Source organism: Carassius gibelio, chromosome A1 (assembly GCF_023724105.1).
Source record: "Carassius gibelio isolate Cgi1373 ecotype wild population from Czech Republic chromosome A1, carGib1.2-hapl.c, whole genome shotgun sequence".
NCBI lineage: Eukaryota > Metazoa > Chordata > Actinopteri > Cypriniformes > Cyprinidae > Carassius > Carassius gibelio.
The window spans coordinates 38,174,963-38,201,329 of NC_068371.1; the positions used below are offsets into that span (position 1 = coordinate 38,174,963).

Genomic DNA, 26,367 nt, shown 5'->3' on the forward strand with positions numbered 1-26,367 from the left:
CATGGGGACTGTGTGTGTCTGGGGTTGAGCTCTGGCACAGGATGCCACCGGCCCTGGGATTGTGAGCGGCTGCCCTGCAGGGTGCCAGTCTCCAGTGAGGCTATTTGGAGCCTGATAAAAGCGGCAGTGCACACTGGAATTAGCCTGATAAGATAAGACCGCAAACCGCAAACATTCTGAGCGGGCAGCGCAATGGCCAACCCTGCTGGGCACTGAGTGAACCAGTGCGTGCGCTGACTAGGAGACTGAAAGACAACTGGAAACTGTTGAGCTGGTTTACAATTCAGCTGTGTGTAGTGTGTTAATTATCTTACAACGAACAGTTTTTAACAATTATGCCATGGAAAAAATAAGCTATTTTTTTTCAGTACTTGTGGTTTATTTGCAGTACTATAAAATGAAAATGAATTAGCAACAACAGCAAAAAAAGAAAGCAAGCAAGCGATTTCAGATTTGTAATGACAGGATTATGGATCTGTTGGCCTGAGTGTGTTTGGCCTGTCAGATCTTGTGTGCGTCAGAGAGAGTGTTGTTGCTGTGTCAGAAACAGCGTTTGGCAGGGAGCGTATGAGACCGTCCTAGTAACTTATCCACAGATTCACACACACATACACTCACTCCAAAAGGATACGACTCTAAAACGCACTGCCAATCAGAAAACAAGACGGCACTGAAGAATTGAAAAGGCCACCCGTCTTCAGTTTTCTTGTGAATACAACCAACATACTATTTATATTAAACACTGTCACACAAAAAAACAAAGCATCCTATTATACACAATAAAACATAGCAAAAATAATGAAGATACCTCATGAAATACAGCAAACAATGGCAGTAATACATCAGAGTTCTTCCCATTTCAGCAGGGTTTCCAATTAATTTGTATTTTTACATTTCTGGGAAGGATTTACGTTTAAATGGCAGGTATTCGTCTGTAGAATTAATAGATTTAAACAATGTTTTAGTGTACAAATGTCTCCATACAGCACAAAATCATTAAGATTTGAATGCTGCTGGATAGGATTTATTATAATAAAGAGCATAACCAGAGAGATTATAAATTAAATACATACATTTACCACTTTAGAAAAATAGCTCTTATTCACCTTGAGATCTGAATGCAGTTCGACAGGATTTAATCCATACAAAGCAGAGCCAAACAGAATATATACTAAATAGATAAACTTGCATGCTTGCAATGACTGTAATTTTTTTCATGCCTACAAATCACAACTTTAATATTCCTATATTTTTCTATGATCGTGGGAACCCATGTTAGAGGTGTAATTTTGTCTCTGGCTGCTCAAAGCACACATTTATAAGTGTGCTGGATGTGATGGTGATTATGTGGGTGTCATCTTACCCTGAATGCTGACCCCTCTTAAATAAACACATTCAAGTATCAGCAGCCGTAGGACAGAGAAAGAAAGTGTAACCCACTGACCTGGCATGTGGATGAAGTAGGCCAGGTACAGGTCCAGCTCTTTGACGGACACTCCAATGTGATGCGGCTGCACGCACAGGGTGTGGTTGGAGCACTGCGGGGACTTGACCAGTCTCTCTCCGTCCGTGCTCTCCAGTGGGCTCCCCTTGAACAGGATCACCATCACCAGGTCTAGACGCCAGACCTTGTCGGCCTGCCGCAGGCAGTCAATGCGACGGATCTTGCCTTTCTGGTCAGGGTTGGACAGCACGCAGCACGGCGGCTTCTTCCCCGTGATGGTGAGCACGAAGTCTTCGCGGAACTCCGGCCGGATGTCCTTGCGCAATTTGGCCAGCAGCCGCGACGCCCACTTCTGCTTGATCTCGGGCTTCTCGCCCAGGAGTTCGTCTTTGACGGCGCGCTCCTCATCCTTGGACATGCGCTTCTCATGCTTTTTGAAGTACTTGCGCTTGCGGGCCTGCAGATTGAACCAGGTGTAGGAGAACGCCCGCACGTGCGGGAGGAGAGCCTCGATGAAGGGATGGAATTCATCCTGGAGGGATGGAGAGAGGGAGGGAGAGACGGGAAGCAGGGGAGAGGAGAGGAGGGAAGCAGAGAAGACGTGAGAACATTGGAGCATGATTCGGCGGCGCTTTGTGAAGGAAGGTATGGTAAACACGCAAGTTCTTGTTTGCCAGGATGACAAACACACACACATACACACACATACACACACACACACACAAACATTCGTCATACTCATTAGCATCGCATAAATACAGACAATGTTATGCTAATTTAAAATTTAGGACAACAATTCCTAAACAACGTATATAATACATTTTCAGACATACATACTAAATTATAAGTAATGTCACTTTCCACTGCACTTTCTTTTTTTTTTTTTTTTACACAGACACACTTGCATTTCAAAAGATCCTTTCTCAGTTCAAAACAGACAATGATGTTTTTGAGGGACAGACGTTAAGAGTCCACAACAGCTGCTCACTGTCGGTCGTGCCAAACCGCACAACCAACCCCTGCTACCGCACGTCCTGATCCAAACTACATCACCACACTGCACAGACACAGAAGCAGCACGCCACAGACAAAACGCACAAGCCATGCAGCAAAACAACTAAATAAATGTCTGTAGTTACCATTCTGCACTTTCATTATAAACCCTGCTGGCCGAAATGGAGTGGAAAAAGTTAAAAGTCTTCTCCGCACTTGACTCGACACTACATGCCACAATTATTAGTGCACAATATCAGAGGTTTTTTATGTTGTTGCAAAAGGTAAAAAATAAAAAAATAAAAATAAAAACTGAAGAAAAAACTAAAAGCAAAAGTTTAGATTTTTTTTTTAAATGTCCAGTCGATGATGAAGAAAAAATCTGAAAATCTTGGAGGAGCCAAACAGTGACAGTTCTGGAGGTACAAAAAAATGTGCGAGGAATATTTAATGCACAAAACAGACTGGGAAATTAGAAAAAAAGGGGATTTTGCCAGACACCAAAAATTTTATATTACATATGAACACAAGAAAGCGAACTCGTAATCGAAAAGTATTGTACTCACTGTTAGAGAAAAAACATACACAATTAAATACACAAACACCGCAACAAAGAGAAAAAAACATTTGGCAAAGCAGTAAGTGGTGTTTGTTCAGATATGCGTGCTCTGCATTCGACTCACAGAGAGTGAGAGATAGAGAATGGGAGATAGACAGAGAAAGAGAGAGAGACAGAGAGGTGGTAGAGAGGAGTAAATGGTAAGCGCAAAAAAAAAAAAAAACAAGAGAACCAAATCAGTGTTGGAAGAGAGCGTACGACCGCTGGCAAACCCGATTGAAGCTTCCTTTTTTCCCCTTTTTCCTCTCCAACTCTATCTCTCTCTTCCTCTCCATGCTCTTTTCCTATCCATTGCCTCAGAGTGTGCCAGCGCGAAGCTGAGCCCACCTATTTGGCACCGGGTGCCCGATCGCTCAGCCAATACGCACGCTTGAAGGGCTGAATGGGAGGGAGGCAGGGACAGAGGGAGGGTGAAAGAGATGGAGCGAGAGAGCGAGGGGGGAGTGTAGGGTTCGGTCAGAGGGTTGGCTCCTTACTTTGCCAAATTAACAAGTTCCTATCTTGTGCAACTGCAAAGTCCAGAGCACATTAATTTTACATGTGCCAATCAGCGGAGCTGCCCGTGTTCAATTCCCACCCCGGTTTACCTCCATTTTCCTCCTCTTGTCTTCAAGAACCGAGCTCAGATGCACACAAGCACTTTTGCCATTTTCACCAATACACTTGCCATCACTTCCATCACATGAGCGCACAGCAGTGTCCCCATTTGCCCCGTCCCCTCCCTCCATTGAGCGGCGTGTGAACGCGCGGGCCAGAACTCCCAGCAGACGCTACAGACCAGCAGCTGCCTTTAGATTCAGCACACAAACAAAGAGCAAAGACAGAGACATGGTCCACAGCAGAACACCATTCTCTCTCTGAACTTATCAGAGGATGTGTCAACGTCAGATACCAATGTCTGGACACAATTTTAAAAAAGTATTTCACATTAAAATGCTTCTATAAGAAAGTGTATTAATAGTTGTTTCCTTAAAAAAACTAAAATCCCTATTCTCCTCATTATCCTTTTTACAAAACAGCAAAGCAGGATTCAACAATTAACTGACAACCATCTACTTTAACCCGTCTTGCCAATATTTTCAACAGTAACCAAAAATTGGATACATATAAATAAAAATTCCAAATAATAAACCAACCTTAAAAAAAGTTTACAAATAATTATATTTATAAAATATTAAGTATTCTTTACAAAACATAATAATAATAAAAATAATAGATTAATTTGAAATAACAGAATTATACTTGTATAAAAAACTCATAATGAAACATGAGGAACTGAATTTAATAAACATGCACCCTTTTTACAGGAAAACAGTGACATAGCACGATTTACTCTTTTGATTCTAACTGATGCATCCAAGACTCGTGCAAATCAGTATTGCAATTTCAAAGTCCTCATATCAGTTAAATACCAACAACATTCAATACATCACTGAAAACATTTTTTTTAGTTTTCAAAGGCCCATGTACATTATCTACGAACACCAGATGTATAATGACAACACAGTTTCGTGAACCAGCCTGAAACTCTCTCACACTGGCCCTGAGCTGTAGCACAAAAAAACATTCAATGATTAAATCCTGCTCCAAACTATATACAACATATTACAGGAATTCAGTCAATCCCTGTTTGCAATGATCTGGTATGATCCATAAGACAGAGCCAAGGAAATTGCTATCTTGAGCATTCATATCAAGTGATTTAATCTGGTTTAATCCCTACAATGAGTTTATGTGACATATGCCACTCTCTCAGGGCTACATGACACATTAGGGTGACCATCAGGCCCATCTGAGACCACCGGGTGAAGCAGTCTCATTTCTCAAAGCCACTCACTCACTACAGATCATGCAGTTGTCCATAGGCCCCTGCAATGTAAATGCACCGTTTCCTAACAAAGAAAGCCAAGCATCAGGTTGGTGTCTCATTTTGTTTATAAATGTTCCATTAGCTCGAGATTCACTTTGCATAATTCCAATACAAGTTAAAGGAAAGTTCTTCACAATTCATATCAGCTGTAGCCTACAAAAACAAGGTGTCTTTTATTTTATTTTATTTTTTTGCCTAGGTTGCCACAGTTCATATCTAATTTGGTTTGACACACTAGATGGATTTTGTTTCTGGTGTATTTATTTACATTAAGTAATGTCCATGTCTGCAAAAAAAGAGTTTGAAAGAGTCTAACGTTACTTTAAATTGCCTGAGGGGGAAAAATGTCAGTATAACAAATTCATTGTTCTTGCTTGAATTATTGGTTTAATGATTGCAGCAAATCTGAAAATCTTTATGACAGCATGAACTTTGTGTTGTTATCATGAGAATAAATTAGTATGCAAGCCATAAACGGCATATAAAACAGAGTTTAGTCACATTTGCGCGTCCCCGTAAGCTTGCTGGATTTTTTCACTGCCGAATGCCCTTATACAAACTCTTTTATACCACAGCCTCTCTTATCTTTGTATGACACACTCGTCTCTAAACAGTCAGCGACCTTTGTTTTAGGCAAGAAAAAAGGAGAGCGCTAGAGAAAGATAAAAAAAAAGCGTTTGAGAGAGACAAAAAAAAAGAGATTTCCACGAAAGGCTGTCTCACTCCGCTGCGTACTGCTTGTGTTTTTGTAGCAAGGCCTAACGTTACTTCTTCCAGAGAGAGAGGGGAAAAAGGCTGAGATTGTGAAAAGAAAACACTGACAGACTAACGTTATGCCCAGAATCTGTTCTTAAATGGTCTGTTACTCAATATTACACCACACAGGCGAGTCCCATCAAAATTAAGTGTCTTTGAGCACCTACGAGTTTCATCAAATTTCCTCTCCCGGTTTTTTTTTTTTTTTTTTTGGCTCATCAAATGTCTTACATTCCCTACATTTACAATATGACATTTTTAAAGATTTTTGTTTATATGATTGCCCTTTATTCCAGTCACTGCTAAGAACTATTTTACCCATCTCACTGAATAACAGTAAAACAGGCTTAACTGTTACTCAAGAGTAAGCTTTTCTATTTTACCTAACACTGAAACATAAGGTAAGGAAGCAAATTTAGTGACAATAACGACAAAAAAGGTTCTTTGTAAACAGGATTAGAAAAAAATACCATACCTCTGGCCTCTGTTCTTTTAAGATGATTGTGTTTTATTCTTTTCCATTGCTTGCCTTCTTTTTTTAAGGACCTGTAAACCTCTTAACGGTTTTTATATATTTTTTTTAAATCGCGTTGGCGGGAGCTCGAGCTCCTTCTCCTGCGCGAGACAGAAAAAAAGGCTGCGGAGGGAGAGATGCAGACACTCGCGCGGCTGACGTGAGAGAGACGGACAATCTGACATCGACTTGGGAAGTTTTGAAAGAAATATTTTTCACAAGAAAATAAACTTGAATGAAAATAGATTTACAACAGACGAAAAAAGAGGATTTATTTTCATCCTAAATACAAATGCCAAATATATTCATAATTTGCACATTTCTTGAATATTTTATTTATACTATTCATTTATTTTTAGTTCTAATGTACAAAAATGGAAAAAACGAAATCGAATATAACAAATAAATATTTCCAGGTACTGGAAACCAGCCGAATAGCGTGCCATTTTAGAGCATTTAATAACCGAAACATCAAAATACGCTAGTAAAATATTTTTTTAAAACAATATTTACGTGCCCCTTGCGCATCCTTCCATATTTTATCTCGATATGAACCGAATTTATGAAGCAATTAGGCTACTTTTTGCTTCTTAAATCTCAAGATCTGCCAAATTGGGTTGACTGAGCTCAGGGCTTTTTTTACACCGTCATTATTTAAACTTCTTCAGGAATATCTTTGTCGGATATATGCTATTAGTATTACTATTAAACTATTTCACGTTTAAATAACCATCTTTCAAAATCTTCTACAAACCTTTTCCATTCATAATGACAACCAACTCAAACACCTTAAAACTAAAATCATGAATCATTAATTTACCATATAATAGGTCGGTCTGCTAATGATAATTTGTCTCTCATATAGACTAAATAACATGCATAAATAAAGTGCTGTAGCTGGAAAATATTAAAATGTTTAATTACGCCTATATGCATTATGCACTTAGAAAGCAAGCATCTTGTGGATCCCAAGCCAAAACATGTAACCTGAGGATCAAATAAATTAAAATGATTTTTACTTACAAATCAGAGACGGAGCACGGCGGTGCTATGTGTGGAATTAATACAGTTTTATACAGAGACGCGTTTCCAAGATGCATCTGTGTAATTTACGTGTTTTCAGCTCCACACGTAAATATTCCTAATGCACATACTTTTGTGTCAGAATTCTAACAAAAAGACTTTTATATTTTTTTTTATTTATTACAGAATTACATATCAGAAAGAAATTGTGTTTTTCTTTAAAAAAAAATGTAAGTTGACATTTGAAAAAGATAACCTGCACAAGACGAATCACAACATATTTTCTTCAAACTAAGTTAGTCAATCCCCTAAAATTCAATAGCTACCACACATTAAACTCGATATTATTATCAATATAAACATTCTGATGTGATTTGGATACAGTAATTTACAGTATTAACGTTTGTTAAGGTGTCAGCCTGTACCTATATTAGCTACATGAGCCTAGCTGTAAGAATAACGCTCTTGATTTCTATTTAGATACTCCTGTTAATTACTGTTAGGAAAGTAGAAACATTCATCTTGTGAATGAGGGTGTTTCCGTCCGCGGGAGCGTGTCTGTAGATCAGAGAACTGGACTGGATGGGTGAGATCATTTAGCAGACTGATGAAGTGTAAACTGCCGAGAAAATGCCGAGACTAGCACGGCGTGACACCACAGCATCGCTTACACAGCGACTAAATACAACCGCTCCGACTGTCCAGGCACACTAAATATTGATACTGCCTACTGTGAGAGCACTGCACTCTCCCCTCCGAGTCTGTGTGTGTGTGTGTGTGTGTGAGATAGAGAGAGAGAGAGAGAGAGAGATCTCTATTTGTGGAGGCCTTATAGGTGAATGATTCATAAAGCAGCATTGTTTGCATATTATTAAAAAGCAAAGAGTTTTGATAGGGTCAGCCATAGTATGCAAAAGTGCATTTCTAGTAAAAAATAAAATAAAGATAAACAAATCACAGTAGCCTTGCAGGTAGAGTTTACTCCTATTTTTTGTAGTTGTAGTACAGCTTAATAGCCTCAGCTTAATTATTAGGCTAAATTAGCAGATGTCACTCATTATCTATTTATTTTAATTTAATTTGTACTTTTTTAAGCTGTTAAAATAAAAAAAGTAAAAAAAAAATAAATAAAAAAATCAAACAGAATGGTATTTACATGATCAACATTATCACTGACAATTTGATTAAAAAGAAAACATCTATATTTGTGAAAAAAACCATAAGCGATTCCAATAATTTATTTTGTAAGCAGCAATACTAAAAAGACATGAGAAAAATTGTTCTTCAGGAATCACATACGTTTTTATGACAGCCCTAGACTGTAAAAAATTGTGTTTCTATGGATGGGATGATTTAATTCAGTGGCTCTATCAGAAGTCAGCAAGACTGCTGAAAGCTGCATAAGCTTCATTTTACTCACCTGAACAGTCATTTAAAAACATTAAAGTTAATTCAATTAATTATTGTCCTCCCCTCTGTTCAGTGATGGACCAAGGCATTGTTTCTTAAAGGAAAATGCCACCATTTTTCAATATTCCACTATATTCTTCCCTCAGCTCGAATAAAAATGATAACTATATTTTATATAACTAGCTATATAGCAGCACTTCGACCTCGGCGCAGTATTATCATCATTCCTGAAAACTCTTCACGTTGGTTGTATTGAAGGAAGTTAGAGGGAGAGTTTTCAGGAGTGATGATATTACAGTGCCAAGGTCAAAGCACTGCGAAGTGCTCTTCCGCCATACATATAGTCATAATTTTTATCCGCTTAGGAAATCACCAGTTTATTTAAACTACTACTCATGTAACCGTCTTTAAATAGGGAAAATATGAAAGTGTTTGGTAGCTTCTAAATTCATCCCTGTTTGGATCATAATGAACGAATGTTGCTAAGCTAAACGCTAGCATAGTGGCGCTGCACGCTACAGCGACTGAGTGCATGCACTGAGACGGGAGAGGTACGTATTAACTCCTACTAAAATCAAAACATAAAATGCAACCAATATAAATTGTTTCAATGTAAATAAGATGCAACTGTGGATGGGACTATGCATCAAAACACCGGACAAATACATCCAAGTGACCAACAAAAAGTTCAGTTGCCTACAACAGAAAATAATTTTTGCATGGCAGAGCCTTATAATTTGTCATTGTCTCATTCGCACACAAGACTGATATCCTTCCTCAGTCACTAGGAAGTCGGGTTACTGCATATACATCCAATCACAACCTGAAAACAACTGCATGTAATTATGGTTGATATTTCAGCAGCTCCAGTGCCAAGTGGCAGGTTTAAACTATGTTCTGAGTTCTCCAACACAAACCCCTCCACCCTCGCTTTCATTCTCATTCTTTTCTTTACCTCCGCCACTTGGTGAGGCAAGGTGCCAACCCTTCTCCTAAACTGGGCATCGTGCCCTACCCTTTATGTAAATGAGGCACCCACCACCTCTTGTCTCTCTGCCCTCTATCTCTCTTTCCATCTTTCTCGTAAACTTTCTCTTCTCCCATTTTTTTCTAGTGTTGGCTCCAATTCCCTATCCCTACATTTCCGTCACTCAACTTTTAATTATTCTATCAAACAAACTCATCTGTCTCACATCTTTCTATGGGAAACCTTCATGCTTCAGTGAATTCACAGATGATATAAACCCTATTTCCTGAGCAACCTGTATTGTTATGTCACTATTACACCACACCAAGCACTTCTCCAGTATCGCACACTACAAGGCAATTTCATTTGCATTTGCGTTAAGGGTATTTACAGTAATTGTGCAAAAATCAAACTGACAAACATGCACTAAATACCCACAAACACTCACAGTTCAAATGTAAACACAAAACGCACAAACTCTCTCATGCACATCCATCTTGTGATATCTTAAGGCAGGGAATCCCAAACTTTTATGTCAGCCAAACCGCTTAGATATAAAATCTTTACTTGACATAAAACCCGAGATTTTAAGTTAATATTTCAATAATTTAACAACCCACAGACACTGTTGCTTCCAGCAAAAATACAAGTCCTGAAATAGTAATCTCGTCTGAATCAGGAGAGAAATATGAACATATCAAGCACCATTTACAAGCGAAAAGAGTCAAGACTTGTTCTAAACAAATACATTGGTGCATCTGCTGTGAGAGAACAACAGGTGATAAACTTGAACTGGTATTTTGGCCAGAAGCAATGGTTAAAATGCCTTAATGATGGATTTGTTTCTTACAAACATGCAGCTTTTCACTTCAGAGGACGTTAATTGATGGACTGGAGTGGTGTGGATTACTTGTGGATTATTGTAATATTTTTATCAGCTGTTTAGACTCACATTCTGACGGCACCCATTCACTGCATTTCCAACTCAAGTGATTCAGTTTTTTTATTTTGTTTCTGACATGTTTGTGTTATATCTTTCACTTGGATGTTATAAGCTGTACTAAGTAAATACAGCTGGAGTCTGGACAAAATAAAAACTTCATTTCAGGCTGCAAATCAACAAAATGTGATTATTTTAAAGGGGGATGATTCCTTTCTATGATTCTATTCACTGAAAGCTACAACATAAATATTTTTTGTCTTATCTTCTCTTTCAAATGTTCAAACTTTAAAGCTACTAACATCCTAGACAGATCCTCAAGCTTTCGATATTCTGGTGTCTTTGCAGCCTTTAAATTGACCCTGTCTTAATACTAAGTGCATTCTGTATATTACAATCTGTTATACCAACAAGTTGATTATTTCTACAATGATTCCTTGGGCCTGTGTAGATTTAGGCTTTATTTTCACATCTCAGCTGCACAGACACACTCTGCAGCTGCATGGCAGCACATTTACATAAGGTAAACATTGGCTTGCTGACTAGTCCACTACTTTTCTGGATGACTAGAGAAAACGAGTAATCGTGCAAGCCCTAGATCAACAATTTGAACACAAAACACAAATGCCTCACCGGTCACACTCTGTGATGACTGGATATAATTACACTACAATGGCAAAGGTGAGAGAGAATGGCAACTAGCTGCATGACACTCACACATGCACAATGAGGTACAATGCCTATGAGGAAATCCTTTGTTGAAGAGAAAATAGAGCTGATGGAGGAGTGTGTGTGTTTGTGTGTGTGTATGTGTGTGTGTGTGTGTGTTAGAATGTAACAGAAAATGAAAGGTTTTGACAAAAGAGTTTTGCCTAAATCACTTAATGAATTATTAATTAGTGGTTTTGTATAAATAAAGCTGATGTCTAAAGAGCTGAGAATAACCAATTTATAAACAATACTATTTAAAGACTCCATAAATCACAAAACTGTTGAGATACAAAAAATAAACAAATTCTGACTATTAGAAAACTCCTTACTTTTTATTGATAGACTGTCAATAGATTTTGAAACTATAATAAATCTCCAAATAATCGTCAAACATTGTCTGATTAATTGCCCTGATTATTATATATGTGTGTGTGTGTGTGTGTGTGTGTGTGTGTGTGTGTGTGTGTGTGTGTGTGAAAAATCAGCTTTACGTCAGAAATAAATTACATTTTAAATTATATTCAAATAGAAAAAAAGAAATGTAATAACATTTCACATTATTAGTGTTTTTACAGCATGTTTTGATTAAAAAAGCAGACTCGGTGCGCAGAAGAGACTTAAACAGACCCTAAACTTTTTAACATTAATGTATAAAAAAACCTGACACTTTGATTGCTGCATGACATTACAAGTTCATAATTCTTTTTCTGTTTCGTTTCTGACAGTAAACTCTCTCTGTCTGTCAGCATTTGTCTCATCTGTCAGTTGCTCTCTCTCATTAAGAGCTGTCCAGCATTAGTTCTGTCAGTTCAGGACAGGTGCAGTGGTAATGAGAGGGTATCTGCATGCACTGAGGGCTTTCCCATTATAGTAAGCTTAATCCAGGGGGAGGGAATGTGTGTGTGTGTGTGTGTGTGTGTGTGTGTGTGTGTGTGTGTGTGTGTGTGTGTGTTGTGTTTGAGTGTGTGTGCCAATACTGCAGCTGGGGTAAGAATGTGTGTGTTTAAGTGAGAGGGGGAAAGTCTTATTTGTGTGGCAGTTTCTTTGCAAGTTCATTAGCTTTCTACCCACAATAAAGTTATTATTCAAGCATTTATTTTGCTTGTCTTACACTGCCAGCCAGGGAACAAAAAATAATGTGTGTGTGTGTCTGTGTGTTTGTATATATATGCAGTTTTTCTTATTCTCAAGACAAGGCATGCAATATAGGAATGTTGAAAAAGCTCTAAGTATGAGAAAGGGTAATCAGCAGCAGCACCAATTAGGTAAAAGGTTTACACAAAGTAAAGTGGGAACTAAATAGAGATTTATAGGAATACACAGAAACACAGATAAAATGTAAGCATTTTAAAAGATGTTCAGAGTTATTTTACAGCACTGCTTTTTCTTCCATCTTGTCTTTAGATCCAGAGTTTCTCTCCAGAGCACAGAGATATAAATCCAGTGCACACACTCACAAAAACATAAATAAAAAGAGTTGGCCTGTTCAGGATTAATTATGATGCTTCTTGATTTTTCATAATGCCAGGAGGTTTAGCATTTATGCTGCATACATACACAAATACAGCAGATTTAAAGCTGGTCTGAACTGCACTGAAAAACTAAATGGTTTAGAAATGTTTTTCTTTTAGAAACTGCAAGCAAATTTCATAATTACAAAAGAAAAAGCAAGTTACAACCCCAATTAAACATGATATTTGTAGTAGAAAAACTGAACTGAATAGTAGTTTCTAGTAAACCTTACTCCAATAATCTATATTTCAAATATATTTTTTTAAGGGTGTAAGTGCAAGACTTGGAATATGAGAGAAAAAGTGAAATTGAGAAAGGGAGGAACCTTAGTCTCTCTGGACATAAGAAAAATGCTAGCTTGGTGAGAGCGACTCGACATCGGTTCACCAGAACACAACCCTTCTATAATAAACTTAAAGGAATGGTTCACTAGAAAAATGAATTGTTATAATTCATAACCAATTCCATGTCATTCCAAACCACATCTTCAGTGGAAGGCATTGTATACTAAAGAGATTTTTAAGTATGTCTTTTTGATTTTTTGTTGTTGTTTGAAATCATTCAGATAAGTAAATGATGAAAGAATCTGAATTTTTAGGTGAATTTTTCCATTAAAGGTCTGCTCTAGAAGCTCAATGCACAATTTGTCCGGTCGAAGAACAGAGAAGTTACCCAAGGGCCTGATCCGGTTTCTTCCACATTCACAGCACTTCGAGTTCCAGTGCTAAAAAAATCAGCAACTGTACAACGACTTCTTTAAATCCTTATGGGGTGTGGGCGGCAATGGACGCATTCCAGAGGACAAAATTTGGGAGTAAAAATTACATGATGCCCTGTCCTGGCCCCTTAAAAGGCTGTACAAAACGCACAGTGTTGTGCTTCTGAGTTCCTGTCTCGCTAAGATAAGATGAACAAAATACCTAAACCCTGCAAGGTGCATTTTAATAGCATGACACATTGATCAAACGGATAATATCTGGCAACTGTACAATTCAGATGCATTCCAAAGGACTGCGACCACAGAGAAGACTAGTGAGGGACGTCAAGCACAATGCACAAAGTTCCTGAGATCCCAAGACAGAACTTGGCAATCTGATGAGCCTCTAAGTGGGATAATATAGTTAACATTCCTTTGCATCCCCTTAAGAAATCCAATATGTGCATATCAATGCTTCTACCCGAAGCCTTACCTCTCAGGTACAAAGAAAGAAAACACTCACACTACCCAGCTAGTGTAATTAGGGCTGGAAATCAAGATTTAAAAAAAAAACTAGAACAGAATGATTAATGTCTGCCGATGTGCACTGAACACTGTACTGAAATACTTCTACTGAGGCCCTATTTTCATTTTAAAGGGTTCATTGGATGCCTATTTTGTACATGCTGTTCTAATTCTTTAGGGTCTTAATTAAAAGTCTATAACATACTTTGGTTAAAATTTCTCAATGGTAGTGTAAAAAAAACACCTTTTTAAACCTGTCAAAATCAGCTCTTTTTCAGCACGCTGTTCCTAGACCATGTTGCTTTAAATGCTAATGAGCTCTGCTGACCCCGCCCCTCTCTTCAGTGCAGTGATGAGCAGACTGTGAACTTCAGATGTGTTACTGAAATCTCTTTCGTGCTGTCTCACACTTGAATGGCTTAAAACACTTTCATGTTTAAACTGACAAGGCTCAACAAGGCTCTTTCTTGAGGAAGCAGCACTAGCCCGATCGTTCAGATTCAGGTGATTAATTAAACACTGGAGTGTCCTGTTAACCTCAGGTAACATTAAGCATATTGTGTTTGCAGGTGAACAAAAAATACCACTACTGGTGAGCCAGTCCAATGCAGATATGTCTGAAAGGTGATGATAAAAAATACAAGTCAGGTCATAAAACAAGGTTCCACAAGTACAAATCTCATTTGTATTTATTGATTTTTAGGAACAACTTATAAAACAAGATAAGCAATGTAATATAATTATGAATTTTCTACAAATGTTGAATTCACATTTACTTGTTGCTAACAAATATTGAATAGCCAATTACCCCATGAAAAACAACACCATCCAAATGCAGTCTATGGCTGCATCTCATTTCGGAGGCTGCGTCCTCCAGACGTCGCATTTGAAGACTGCAAACGTCATTAAGTCTTATTTAACAAAAGTAACCATAATAAAATTGACTGTAATTCCTTGTGAGGTTTAAAATACTAATAATTTATTTTTTATTTTGCAATTTAATGGTTACTTTTCTTAAATGAGACTTACCCGATGACCTTTGCAGCCTTAAAATGCATCATCCGGAGGATGCAGCCTCTGAAATGAGACGCAGCCAGTCCACCAATCAGAGAAGCCACTGTTACCATGGAAACAAAAAAATGCTTTTAAAAAATGTATGACCACCCACTCTGTTCACCATCAAATGGCTAATTTGTATATTTCACAATCTACTCAATACAATATACCATTAATAAAATATACTTCTTATTAAAGACTAAAAGTCCACAGGTTTATGTTATTGCATTTTTTATTCACTTACTGTTTTTGACTTCCTTCTGCATTTCAAAAATAATTTATTTTACTTCAGATCATCACAGTCATCTCAGAGCTTGTTGGATTGGTTCAGTTTATAGCTAAAGGACTTGATCCCAATTGCGAAAAATACTGTACTTCAGAAAACAAGGTGTCTGAAAAAGCATCCGGTTACTGTCTCAATTATTGGTTACTGCATGTCTTAAACCCAAATTAATTATCAGGTCATTTTATTGTGCACTGTGCATTCTCTAAAAGTGGCTCCTGAGCTGTGTAACGTGAGCACAGAGTCTGTACACAGAGAATAACAAGTGCTTCCAATGGAGGAGATAAGGACATGTTAACATAATAAAAGGAAAAAAGCTGGCCTCCAAAAGCTCCTTGTCGTACAGGTAAACTAGCACTGTGTTAATGCTAATGCTCAAGTTCAGTATGTGTTCTTGTTTGTAGACTTACTCTGTAACATCTTTTACTGATCCCAGAACATCCCTCCACCAATATCCTGTGATCTCTTTCTATTACGAAAAGCTCATGAATCAATTGATACAAAACCAGCTGTAATGAGCTGATGACATCATCACGAACTCCTCTGCGAATTATAAAACACTCATAAAACTCTCCTCCTTGACGGCAGGCTCAAGAGTAACGATAAGCATTGTCAAGCACTGCCAGATATTGAGCTCATTTAGTTATTCTATGAGAGTATGCAAGCAGAGCAGACGCTGCAAAAGTGCTAACCCGAACATGACCCAGTTCCTTAGCCTGAGCCTGCATTCAATGCCAAGATCACGATTACATCCCTGCCAAAACATTTCGAGTGAGCCTTTAAATACTGCCCTTTTCCTTTCCTAAGGTGGGCGGCATTGGTGAAAGGCTGGCATAACTCAGAGGACTGACTGTGCTATGCCTGCAGGTTAAGGTCTGGATTTTACCACCTCAATGAAAGCCAGTCTAAACACACATATCACAGGAGTGAGGCTGGAAGCTGGCAGCGCGCCACACGGCCTAAGTCACACCACTGCTTCGGACCCTGATTCACTGAGGCTAGTTGACTGAATGAAAAGACACTGGGAAGCCAGAGGCATTTGATGGCTGCAGAGAATATATTTCAATATAATTTCTCAGAAGCAGCAAACAGAACTGCAACAGTAATGGCTGTTTTCAAACAGGTTTCCTTAACTTTCCCTCTGTGTGCAATTGGTCAAACAAACAAGTAGTCCCGACTACAATTTATGCATTGGTTATGCCAGGATTGTCCCCATTCATTTTTTCCATTGAGATTTAAAATCACCTTCATTTGGAGAAGAATCTAACTAGCTGGAGAACTAAACTCCTACAAGGTGAATTACAACCTTACAAATGTTTATTTAAAAAAAAAGAAAGAAAAAATACAATCCCCATAATCCAATTAAAAACAATGGAGAAATATAAAATTATTGATAAGATGTTGATTGTGGATTTAGAAACAATGTATTGTTTGTTATTAAGTTGTTTGACCTGTCACAGTTCTCTGATTGGTAGAGGTTTTTCTGGGGAATCATGGGTAATGTAGTTTTCATCAAGAATTTCGCTGTTAAATGTGATTATTCTAAACAATCAATTAAAATAATGCAGGCTGATGGGTTTAACAAAAGCATGATTTACAACCTTGTAACTCACGTTTGGTCTGTCTCTAAAGGGTTCAAGTTATTGTTAAAAATATAAAATAACATTATTAACTGTGGCACTCCACTGGTTGAGTCGATGTTGGGTCAGTCTCCGGCCACAGAAATAGCACCCTGAACCTTTAAAATGCCATATACTGTACTGTACTAGCATTTTAAAATTTGAATTGCACTACCTACAACATTTGAAAGAATTGCAGTTCTTTCCAATTTTGTTAATTGCTCTTTTGTTTTATGAGTTTAGATGACCAATAAGACTGACAGTAGTCATCTGTTTATAGATGTGCTTTGATTAGATCACTTACATAAACAGATATCACAATTCATCATTTTAATTGGCACAACGTGTAGTAGTTTACCAACAAATCTGGTTCGAGTTGCCTGCAGAGATTTGCCTGCTGTGCTGACACTGTGCTTTGACGAATCATGAATCCTCTACCTCCAAAGGGAACAAGAAAGAAGAAAATAAACAGCTGCGCATCATTTGCAAACTGTGGAAATCAAATGCAATTGTACTTTGTGTATGCACATTTTGGCATTCATTTAGAGACTCTGACAGAAATTTTGTTCAGTTGCCAAGAGGCGTCTCCACACATCTCAGTATGTCTGAGAACTGCACAGCAAATGAAATTTATGAATATGCACACAGTGAGAAAAAAAACAGCCTCGCTGTCTACATAGGGAGCTCCCTTCTAAGGCACCATCCTCATTCTCTGATTTGGAATGTTCTACATATAAAAGAACTCTCAAATGTGACTCACAAAAGATTTCAACAATGTTGGACATCTGCATATCACTACGCTAATGGTGCAACACTGATATACATAAAAATGCACAGAAAACAAATAATTAAAACAACTAAATTATCAATATTTTTGTATTGAATTAATTAGAAAAATGTTTTAAAGATGTGGTCACTGTTGCCTTAATTTCACCAAATGTAGGTACAGTTTCTTGGAAGTTTTTGATGCCTGAAAATACTGGCTAAATAGACAACTCCTTAGGCTTCGGAACAGAACAAGTTTAAAAAAAAACAGTCACCACTTCTGCTGCACCCATTTATAACACCCCACAACAAAACAAACATCTCTTTAACAAAGGGGGATTACGGGAGACTGCTTTAACTTATTTAACATTCACCCTGGTCTCATGCCTGTTTAAATTACAAAGCTTGATTAGTTGTATGTGCACAAACTGTACAAATGTGCTGCATCTCTCTCCATCCCTGGACCTCTGCCATCCATTCTTCTTCAACGGTCCGCAAGTCAATAAACATCACCGTCACCGCAAGTCAATAAAAACCACCGTCCCTCCCTGAACTCGTTTAAAAACCGCTATCGCTCTCTCAAATCAAGATCCACCATTCCTCCTGTTTCACCACATTCCTCCCTAAATCCACAGAGTGACGGTGACACTGCCATATAAGCAAAAGTAAAAGCTTTTTAGCCTTAGAAAGCATGACAACAATGCAATAATGAGTGAAAAATATGAGAGACAACATAGAAGTAGTGAAAAAACGAAAACTAGTCAATTTAAACAAAAATGACTAAATTAAATAATTTAAGTAGGCTACTGTATAAACGCTGATGATGAGAATTAATTAGTAATTGAGAGAGCTGTATGTGTGTGCATATGTGTGTTTAGAAGGGGTAATGTATTTCATTTGAGGTTAGGAGTTGCACATGTTCTTGCATTCCACAAACATGATGCTTAGTTTAAGGGGGAGGACGTGTGTGCATATTACACATCTGCGATGGTTTACTGTAATGTGCGTTGACTTTAAAAGTTAATCTCAGATTGACCACATCTGGCCATAATTATCTGCCATTACGGGCAATTTCGATGATAAGCATCATAAATAATAGTCCATTCAGATTATATATCACAATCAATTCATTGCTAATAGACCAGAGCCAGATTACAAGACAAAACTTGGTCAGACAACATATGCTAGCAGCACCACACACGCTGACCACTGTAAAAAATGTGTTGACAAGAAATATTTGCTATTAATGAGCCACTGTTGTGAATGCATGAAAGCATGAGGTGATAGAGGCTCTGTTACAAACCCTAGCAAGAGACCTATATAGACAGGATTTTAGATTTTGGGCTTTTACCATTCTTTAATTTTTTTAAGAAATTAAGGGTGCATTAAATTGATCAGAAGGGACAGTATTAGTGTTTTCACTATATTTTTGATGAATTAAATCCAGCCTTGGTGTGCAAAATAGACTTCTTTCAAAAACATAAATCCTTACTGACTTTGGAATGCTATAGTGTATTTCTTTAACAGAACCAAAAATGCAGTGCAACAAGTTCAATGAAATAAACACTTTGTTTAATAATAAAAAAATAAACTATTTTTCAACACACTAACGCTAAATTCTTATGGAAATGCATTTTTTCACAAAGAGTGCTGTTTGTATGAAGCATACATGTTGCGGCCTATGTAGTGAAACCCAAATCACTCACTCATGAGACTACATTTCAGTTAGCAGCCTATGTAGGTAGTAAGGGAGCTCAAATTTTGGAACAAAGCCAGGCATTTTATTAGACATGTCAAATGACCTGTAGACATGAATAAAATAAACATCTGTGCAAATAAAACAATCGTAGTGTAAAATACTATTTTGTTTGTTTGTTTATGGATTGACAGACCGTAATCAATTCATACATCTTGCGATACCACATCGAGTGCCTCGAAACGGCAAGAGCCCGGAGCATGTGTGTCAACAGTCCCCCCACTGGAATGTTTGCATAAATGACAGAAAAGACTAATTGCTCTATTTTTCCCAAGATCGCAGTGCTCATGGGAATCACAGCCTAGCGTTCATAGCAAAGTAATGCAAAATTCTGCATGACTTTGGGAATATCTGTGCATTGAATGTTATGCTGCATAGTTACACACAGTTAAAAAACACAAAAAACATTTAATCTTTTTCAGCAGTTTTAAGTTATGTGATGTTAAGGTTTGTTGTCAGGTTTTCCCCGGCCTGTGTGCAGCACCAGTGCACTGCTCCACATGATCCATTCCAAAGGCCAAACAACAATATAGGGAGCAACTGAAAGCCACAGCAACAGTGCAAGGAATTCACGTCCATGCGAGTTTTGTAGATGCACACAATGTTAAAAACAATAAAGGTACTTTATTGGATTCTGCATACTCAATACAGTTTCAGCAAAGACCGCTATACTCAAAATATAACAAGAGTGGCAGAGCTGTGGTCATAGATGCCAACTGACCCCAAACCTACTGAATACACCCGTCACAAACCAACACACAGACACACAAAGCTTGTAGGACAGAAATAATCGACCTTGAGTGTTTTAGGCCCATCAGTGCAGCAGGCCTCTTCAGCTACTGTCCCTACTATAAACACTTGCTCTAAACCCTCCATTTATCACCAACACTGAGAGCCACGGGCTCATCAAACCCACTCACACACGTCGTCTTCGTCTGAAAGCCCTTTACAAAGCCCTTTTGTAGCTCTTAGGCTTTCCTTTCTCATTATGTGGTTAGTTGCAATCATAAAGACTCACACTTTGATGTAAATATTACTGAGGAGCTTCCTGAAAACACTGGAAGTATAGAATAGAATAGAATAAAAGCAAGTAAACAATATAATATTAAATAGGAATAAAAAGTTTAACAAAACAAAAAAACATTATTAAATTAAATGGAATAAAATAAGAAAATGGAATAAAAACGAATTTAAAAAACAAATAAAGTGAAAATTAAAAGAAACAAAATAAAATGGAATAAATGGAATACAAATTATTAAAGATTTTATATTAAAAGGAATACTAAATTTTTTTATAAAAAATAAAAATAGTGCCTTTATTCATTCTATGTCTGAGCCAGTCAAACCATTTTTTTAGAACCTGGATTCAAAGGATGTTTACTCACCCTAAAGTTAAATTATGAACTATAAAGAAAAGGCTTGACCTAGCATAAAAGCAAAATAACATATGCTTGTTCTTGCCTCAATATGACCGTGACCTTTCAGTGGAAGTTGGTTATTTCTGGCTAATGAAAGACACACATTAGTGAATTACAACAGCACTGGGCCAAAATGTCAGTTCTCTTTAAATGAGCAAAAAGAGAGGAGACAAATTCAAAAGTGTGGTCACCAGGGGGCAAGGAACTCGACCGGAAGTTGAAGTCGGGTGGGGGCTGCCATCTTTTAGCAGAACTTCACTTGCGTTAGCATCCCATTGACTCCCATTCATTTTGGCGTCACTTTGACAGCGAATAACTTTACATCTGAGGCATTTAAAGACTCCGTTTCTCCATTATTTATTTCTAAAGATGCACGACAATGTATAAAGGGCTCCATTACCTTCTATGTTACATTATGGCCCCGTATAAACAGTTTTTGTAAAAAATAGGCTAACGATTGCGTCATAACCACTCGTCTCTCTGTCGCATTACCATACAGACAGGAGGAGAAGCTCGCAGGCAATTAACTTAATATGGCGTACTGGCGTTACATTTTAAAATACTATACAAAATAATTAATCAGAATACTTACTCCTGCTCACTCACGCCAAAGAACTCCCCGCTCAAGCTCGCCGTCTCTGCAAGATTAACGATGGCAGTTTGCACGCACAGCTACTAGAAGATTTCCATCTGTCAGACAGGTAGCTGACGTCGTCAAGCTTCGTTTGAGTCTGCGCGTCAGAAACGGAAGTGCTAAAAAACGCTAAAAATGGACTTCACTTGTCTCAATTGAGTTCCAATGGGGTCGCTGTGTCCATTTCTTTTACTGTCTATGGTGGTCACTGCTCTGAAAGACGCCATTGGTACATAGTTGTGCTTAGTGATTATGTGAACATACTGAGTAAAATGTGTTTGACTTTGTGTTGTGCATTCAGTATGTGCATCCACAATGACTACAGAACAAATGTGCACGTTAATAAGAAAGATGGATAACTATTAGTGGGCTGTCGCCATCTTGGCAGCGCGTTGGCATGCGTTACTCCCGGATCATCAAAAATGAGCAAAAATGCAGGAGCTGGTTGCTGAAGCCACGCACACCAAGCTCAACAGCGGTGTCAGCAGCGGCAATCCACCTGTCAATCAAGTGGCCACGCCCTTAATTATGCAGAACATTAAGGCTTAATATAATTTAAACTGATGAGTTATAAAAAATATCTCCCCTCACAGTTGTCATGAAGGGAAAAATTAGCTGCATAGACCAAAAGGCTGTAAACTTTTTTTTTCTGCTGTAAATTTGGGCTTTTTAACATGGGGAGTCCAAGCGGATTTGACTTTCTTTTGGAGCCTCTAGTGGCCAGTCAATGAATTTCAGTTTTATTCACTTCCTTGTTGGCTTCACCAGAGAGCGGGAGGTTGCCGCTTGATGCTAATACAGAACCTTTTTTAAGAACGTAACACTTATTCTGCTTTAAAAGCTGACATGTTAGTTTTTTTTCTAGAACCTGAGGTTTCATTGTAGCACTTGAGCTGCGTCTTTAGCTGCCAGCTAAAATACAGCACATGTATTTTCTAAGACTCTTTGTTAAGGCTGTGTCTGCCAGAAACTTAAATACATCAAACAGTTATGCCAGCAGTACTGCAGCAGGGTCATGTTGGGCCATGAGGGAGTAACACCACTGCACCTTTTTAAAATGATTCATTCATGAGGAATCTGAAGCCGTTAACAATTTGCACCATCCTCTGATAGAAACTAGACACCTGAACAGAGTTAACTTCACGTTAACTCTCAATGTTGGAGATGTTCACACAGATGCTCTGCTTTGGTTTCTTTATGTGACGCTGTGGCTTGATCAGTACATCTGATGATTTATTTGCTTCAGTAAAATCAAAAACACGTTCAGCTGAATGGCGAGCACGTTAAGGAATTAGCCTAGGGGCGCACAAACATTCACAGTCATGCATTTTATTGAGTAAGACATTTTATAGACATTGTTTTTGTAATATTTTTTGCATATAGAAACGACCTATAATGGAGATCGAATGGTATTCCCCAGGGCTGCTGTCTTGGTCCCAACCTGTTCTCTCCTGCTTTCTGAAAGTATATACTACATTTCCCACACACTCTTTCCCATTTTAAAGCTTCTCGTTTCACCCATTTCCCTGCCAGGCAGAACAAGACAACTGGAGAAAAGAGTAGTTAATGTGCATGTTTGATGCAGTGTCTTCCAGAGCAAAATTCTTAAAAGGACCCTTATTGGAAGAGGAAATTCAATAGGTAGACAATGCAGAAGAATAGCATTTGTCATTACTGTTAAAATGTATCTGTTTATGAAAGCTGCAAGATCTATCAAGAGTGAAAAGTGAGGCCTGATAAAAGCAGCACTATCCAGGTGAACCAGGCTTATCTGAAAACAAATGTAAGAATAATTCTCTGTTTGGTCAAATTCAAATTGCTCAAGCAGCGGGTTCTCATTGCTAATCTGAGCCCAACAAATGATGAAAAAACTAAGAATGGAAGATACATTAGATATCAAGATTAATTAACATTCTGTTAGTCTGAGCTGTGGTGGGAAAAACAAGCAAAATAAAAATTTGTGATGGTGCAAGTTAACATGACTGACTGGTTTTAACACTTTTTTTCTAAATGTATTAAGCCTAGTTCTCATTTGCTCTGTCAGTAATATGCAAAAATATTTCCATTATTTGGCAATACCTAAACCTACACACACGAAAAAAAAAAAAAAAAAAGGTTTTAAAAGGGGGTTTCCACATTGATGCCATGGAAGGACTATTTTGGGTTCCTCAAAGAACCTTTCAGTGAATTGTTTTTAAAAGAACAATTTCTTTTTACTTGGCATGAAGAACATTTTAATAATCCAAATAAATGTTTTCTCATTATTATTATTATTATTATTATTATTATTATTATTATTTATATATATATATATATATATATATATATATATATATGTTTGTTTTTTTTTTTATCATATTTTAAGCAACACTATTGCTTATTCAGATGATAATGCCCCGGATCCCCATAATAATACATATCTGTCTTCAGCCACAAGACCTCCTGTTATATCTGAAAATAAAAGAACATAGGCCTAAATGTGAATACACATATTAAAGTATACTTGCTAAAGTTTAGGAAATAACATTAAACCCGCAATGTCCTGAGATCCACCCTTGCTGAAAAAAAAATAATAAAAGAAAAAAAAAATACATTATTAATGCTAACCACTTGTCCTGAGATACGTTCAAGGCCTTCAGACTCTCCAAACGACATTCGCACCACGGCACATTTGGCAACTCATGCTTAACTTCCATTACGTAGGAAGCTGGAGATCCCCCACCTGTTCGGTCCATTCCAGAAAACCTTTTATCAACGTTAATAATTCATTAGTTATTGTTTACATTTGTTGCTGCGCCTTATGCCTCCTCGTTTATTTAAATAATTAAACGTAATTAAATAAGACAGACGACTAAACAAACCTCCGGACAAGAGTTAGAGAGGGATCTCGGGGGATCGAGAACATCCGCGCAGCTGGAGAGGATTCCATCGGCTGCGCGGACACATCGCGCACACGCACGCACACACGAACGCGCGCGCCCTCCCCTCTCCCCCGGTCTCCATCTTCTCTGAAGGCACACAAACGTCCCATAAACCGCCAAACCTCACCCAAGTTTTCATTCCACATAAACATGGCCTGCCGCAGGATTTATTCAGCCTGCAATCTGAATCGCATCTAAAGCCACAGGAGACCAAGGAGGGATTCCTTTAACACACGCACTACGTGGCGCGAGTGCAGGTTTGAAGAGTCTTTTATCACTGCGATCAAAGTCACAGTCGAGCTAATGCCAACACGAGCTGAAAGATTTAAGACGAGGACGCAGTAAATCAGTGTGACGAAGTTTCACTCGTAAGCCTTGGCCTTTATTGCTCACATGTACACCCTGTTACATTCAAAAATAAATAAAAAGACATCTATACGTCATAATTACAAAACAATACAGATGTATCAATGATCAACTCTTGAGACAAAATACTTTACCAAACAAACGGATTCACAATGAAAAAAATAATTACCACATATGCAAATTATTTTTAAAAAAGCAGCCTACTTGGGCCTACAAAATATATGAAGAATACATTTCTGAAAGTCATTTAGAGGCCTTTTCTGAGGCTAAAAGTAGAAAGAAAATAAACTTGAATACCGTAAAAAAATATATATATATAGAAATTTTGCAACTAGGCAATTTTGTTTATATATATTTAAAAACTCTTGTTTGCCAAATAAGTCAGTGAGGTGTGATATTTTTGACAACAAAGCCATACAACAGAGAACATATTTAGAAGAAAAAAAAACATAATAAGACCTTTTGATGAATGAGCAACAGTTCAAACAGTGTTACTTTAAATATTTGCAGCCTATAGTGTAGGCCTATTAAATATTTTTTTACTTTGAAATATATTTGAAAGGTTTATTTCAAAATGGTTGTACCAGCATGAATAATAATAACAATAAAAATATTTTTCAAGAACTTGCAATGTATTTAAAACTGCATATATAAAAGTTGTATCCTTTTATCTAGGACATTATTAGCCACTGACCCTACTGTTTACTCTTCACTGCTAACTGGATCACCACCAATTGACCTTTAGGCCGACTGAACACTGCAAAGCAAACAGGCAACTGAAATATACAAACTAATGAACTGACGAATACAGAAACACTACAAAACCTTTACTAATAGTTTATGACAGCATAAAACTATAATACATTAAAACAAGAATAGGTATAGCCTAATAAGAAATAGACTTGAATGCGCACTACTGAACTAGTGCACTGACTAGGCCACAAGATGCAGCCTTGGAAAAGGACTGCAAATAGGCTACACTTTTAATTTTCTTTAGTTTTATTAAATAAAAATGCACACATAGGACTATCCTTTGATGAATGTGTGTCTCTTTTAAAAATAATAGCCTAGACATACTGCTTGCAGGCACTATACAAATGCTTGTCATTTCGGCCTACTTTACATTGGGGGAAAAAGACCTAGAGCTCGTCTTTGCTTTAAAAGCAAAAACATAATTTACAATAAAAAAATTATATGACACAAAACAAGAGCTGTCGATGCAAAATGAGAGAAGACGAGATTTCTTTTAGACACATTATACTGGATTCAGAGACAGTTTGGCATGACCCAGTCTGCAGTGTGGGGGGAAAAGAAAGGCCTATTTGCAGCCAAGAAATAGAAGCCAAGACCAAAATCGTCTAAAAATTAAGAAGGAAAGAAATAATTCAAAAAGAGGCAGCATAAATGTATATGCCTATAGGACATCAGCTATTGAGAATTCAATTACTTACTAATACCCCAAAGGAAAGTTATTTTAAAGACCTGTCGAATGTCTGCTACAAGGAATATTTAACAGTCAGAAAGAGCGACTGCCACAAAAGCGGGCCAAACAGCGCGAGGGAGGCTCT

At 37.6% G+C, this 26,367-nt stretch overlaps 1 protein-coding gene across 12 annotated transcripts in view; it reads right to left on the reverse strand.

Moving 5' to 3' along the window:
* The window catches only part of LOC128020632 (nuclear factor 1 X-type-like), an 87,814-nt gene that overhangs the window by 50,291 nt on the left and 11,156 nt on the right, over positions 1-26,367 (reverse strand). For 11 of the 12 annotated variants that reach the window (XM_052607315.1, XM_052607269.1, XM_052607265.1 and 8 more), the window contains one exon: positions 1,445-1,976. In XM_052607315.1, the coding sequence (XP_052463275.1) occupies positions 1,445-1,862 (418 nt within the window). In that variant the 5' untranslated portion in view covers positions 1,863-1,976. Of the gene's footprint in view, positions 1-1,444; positions 1,977-2,583; positions 3,367-26,367 lie in introns of those variants that run through there. The other variant, XM_052607274.1, reaches the window with a different exon arrangement.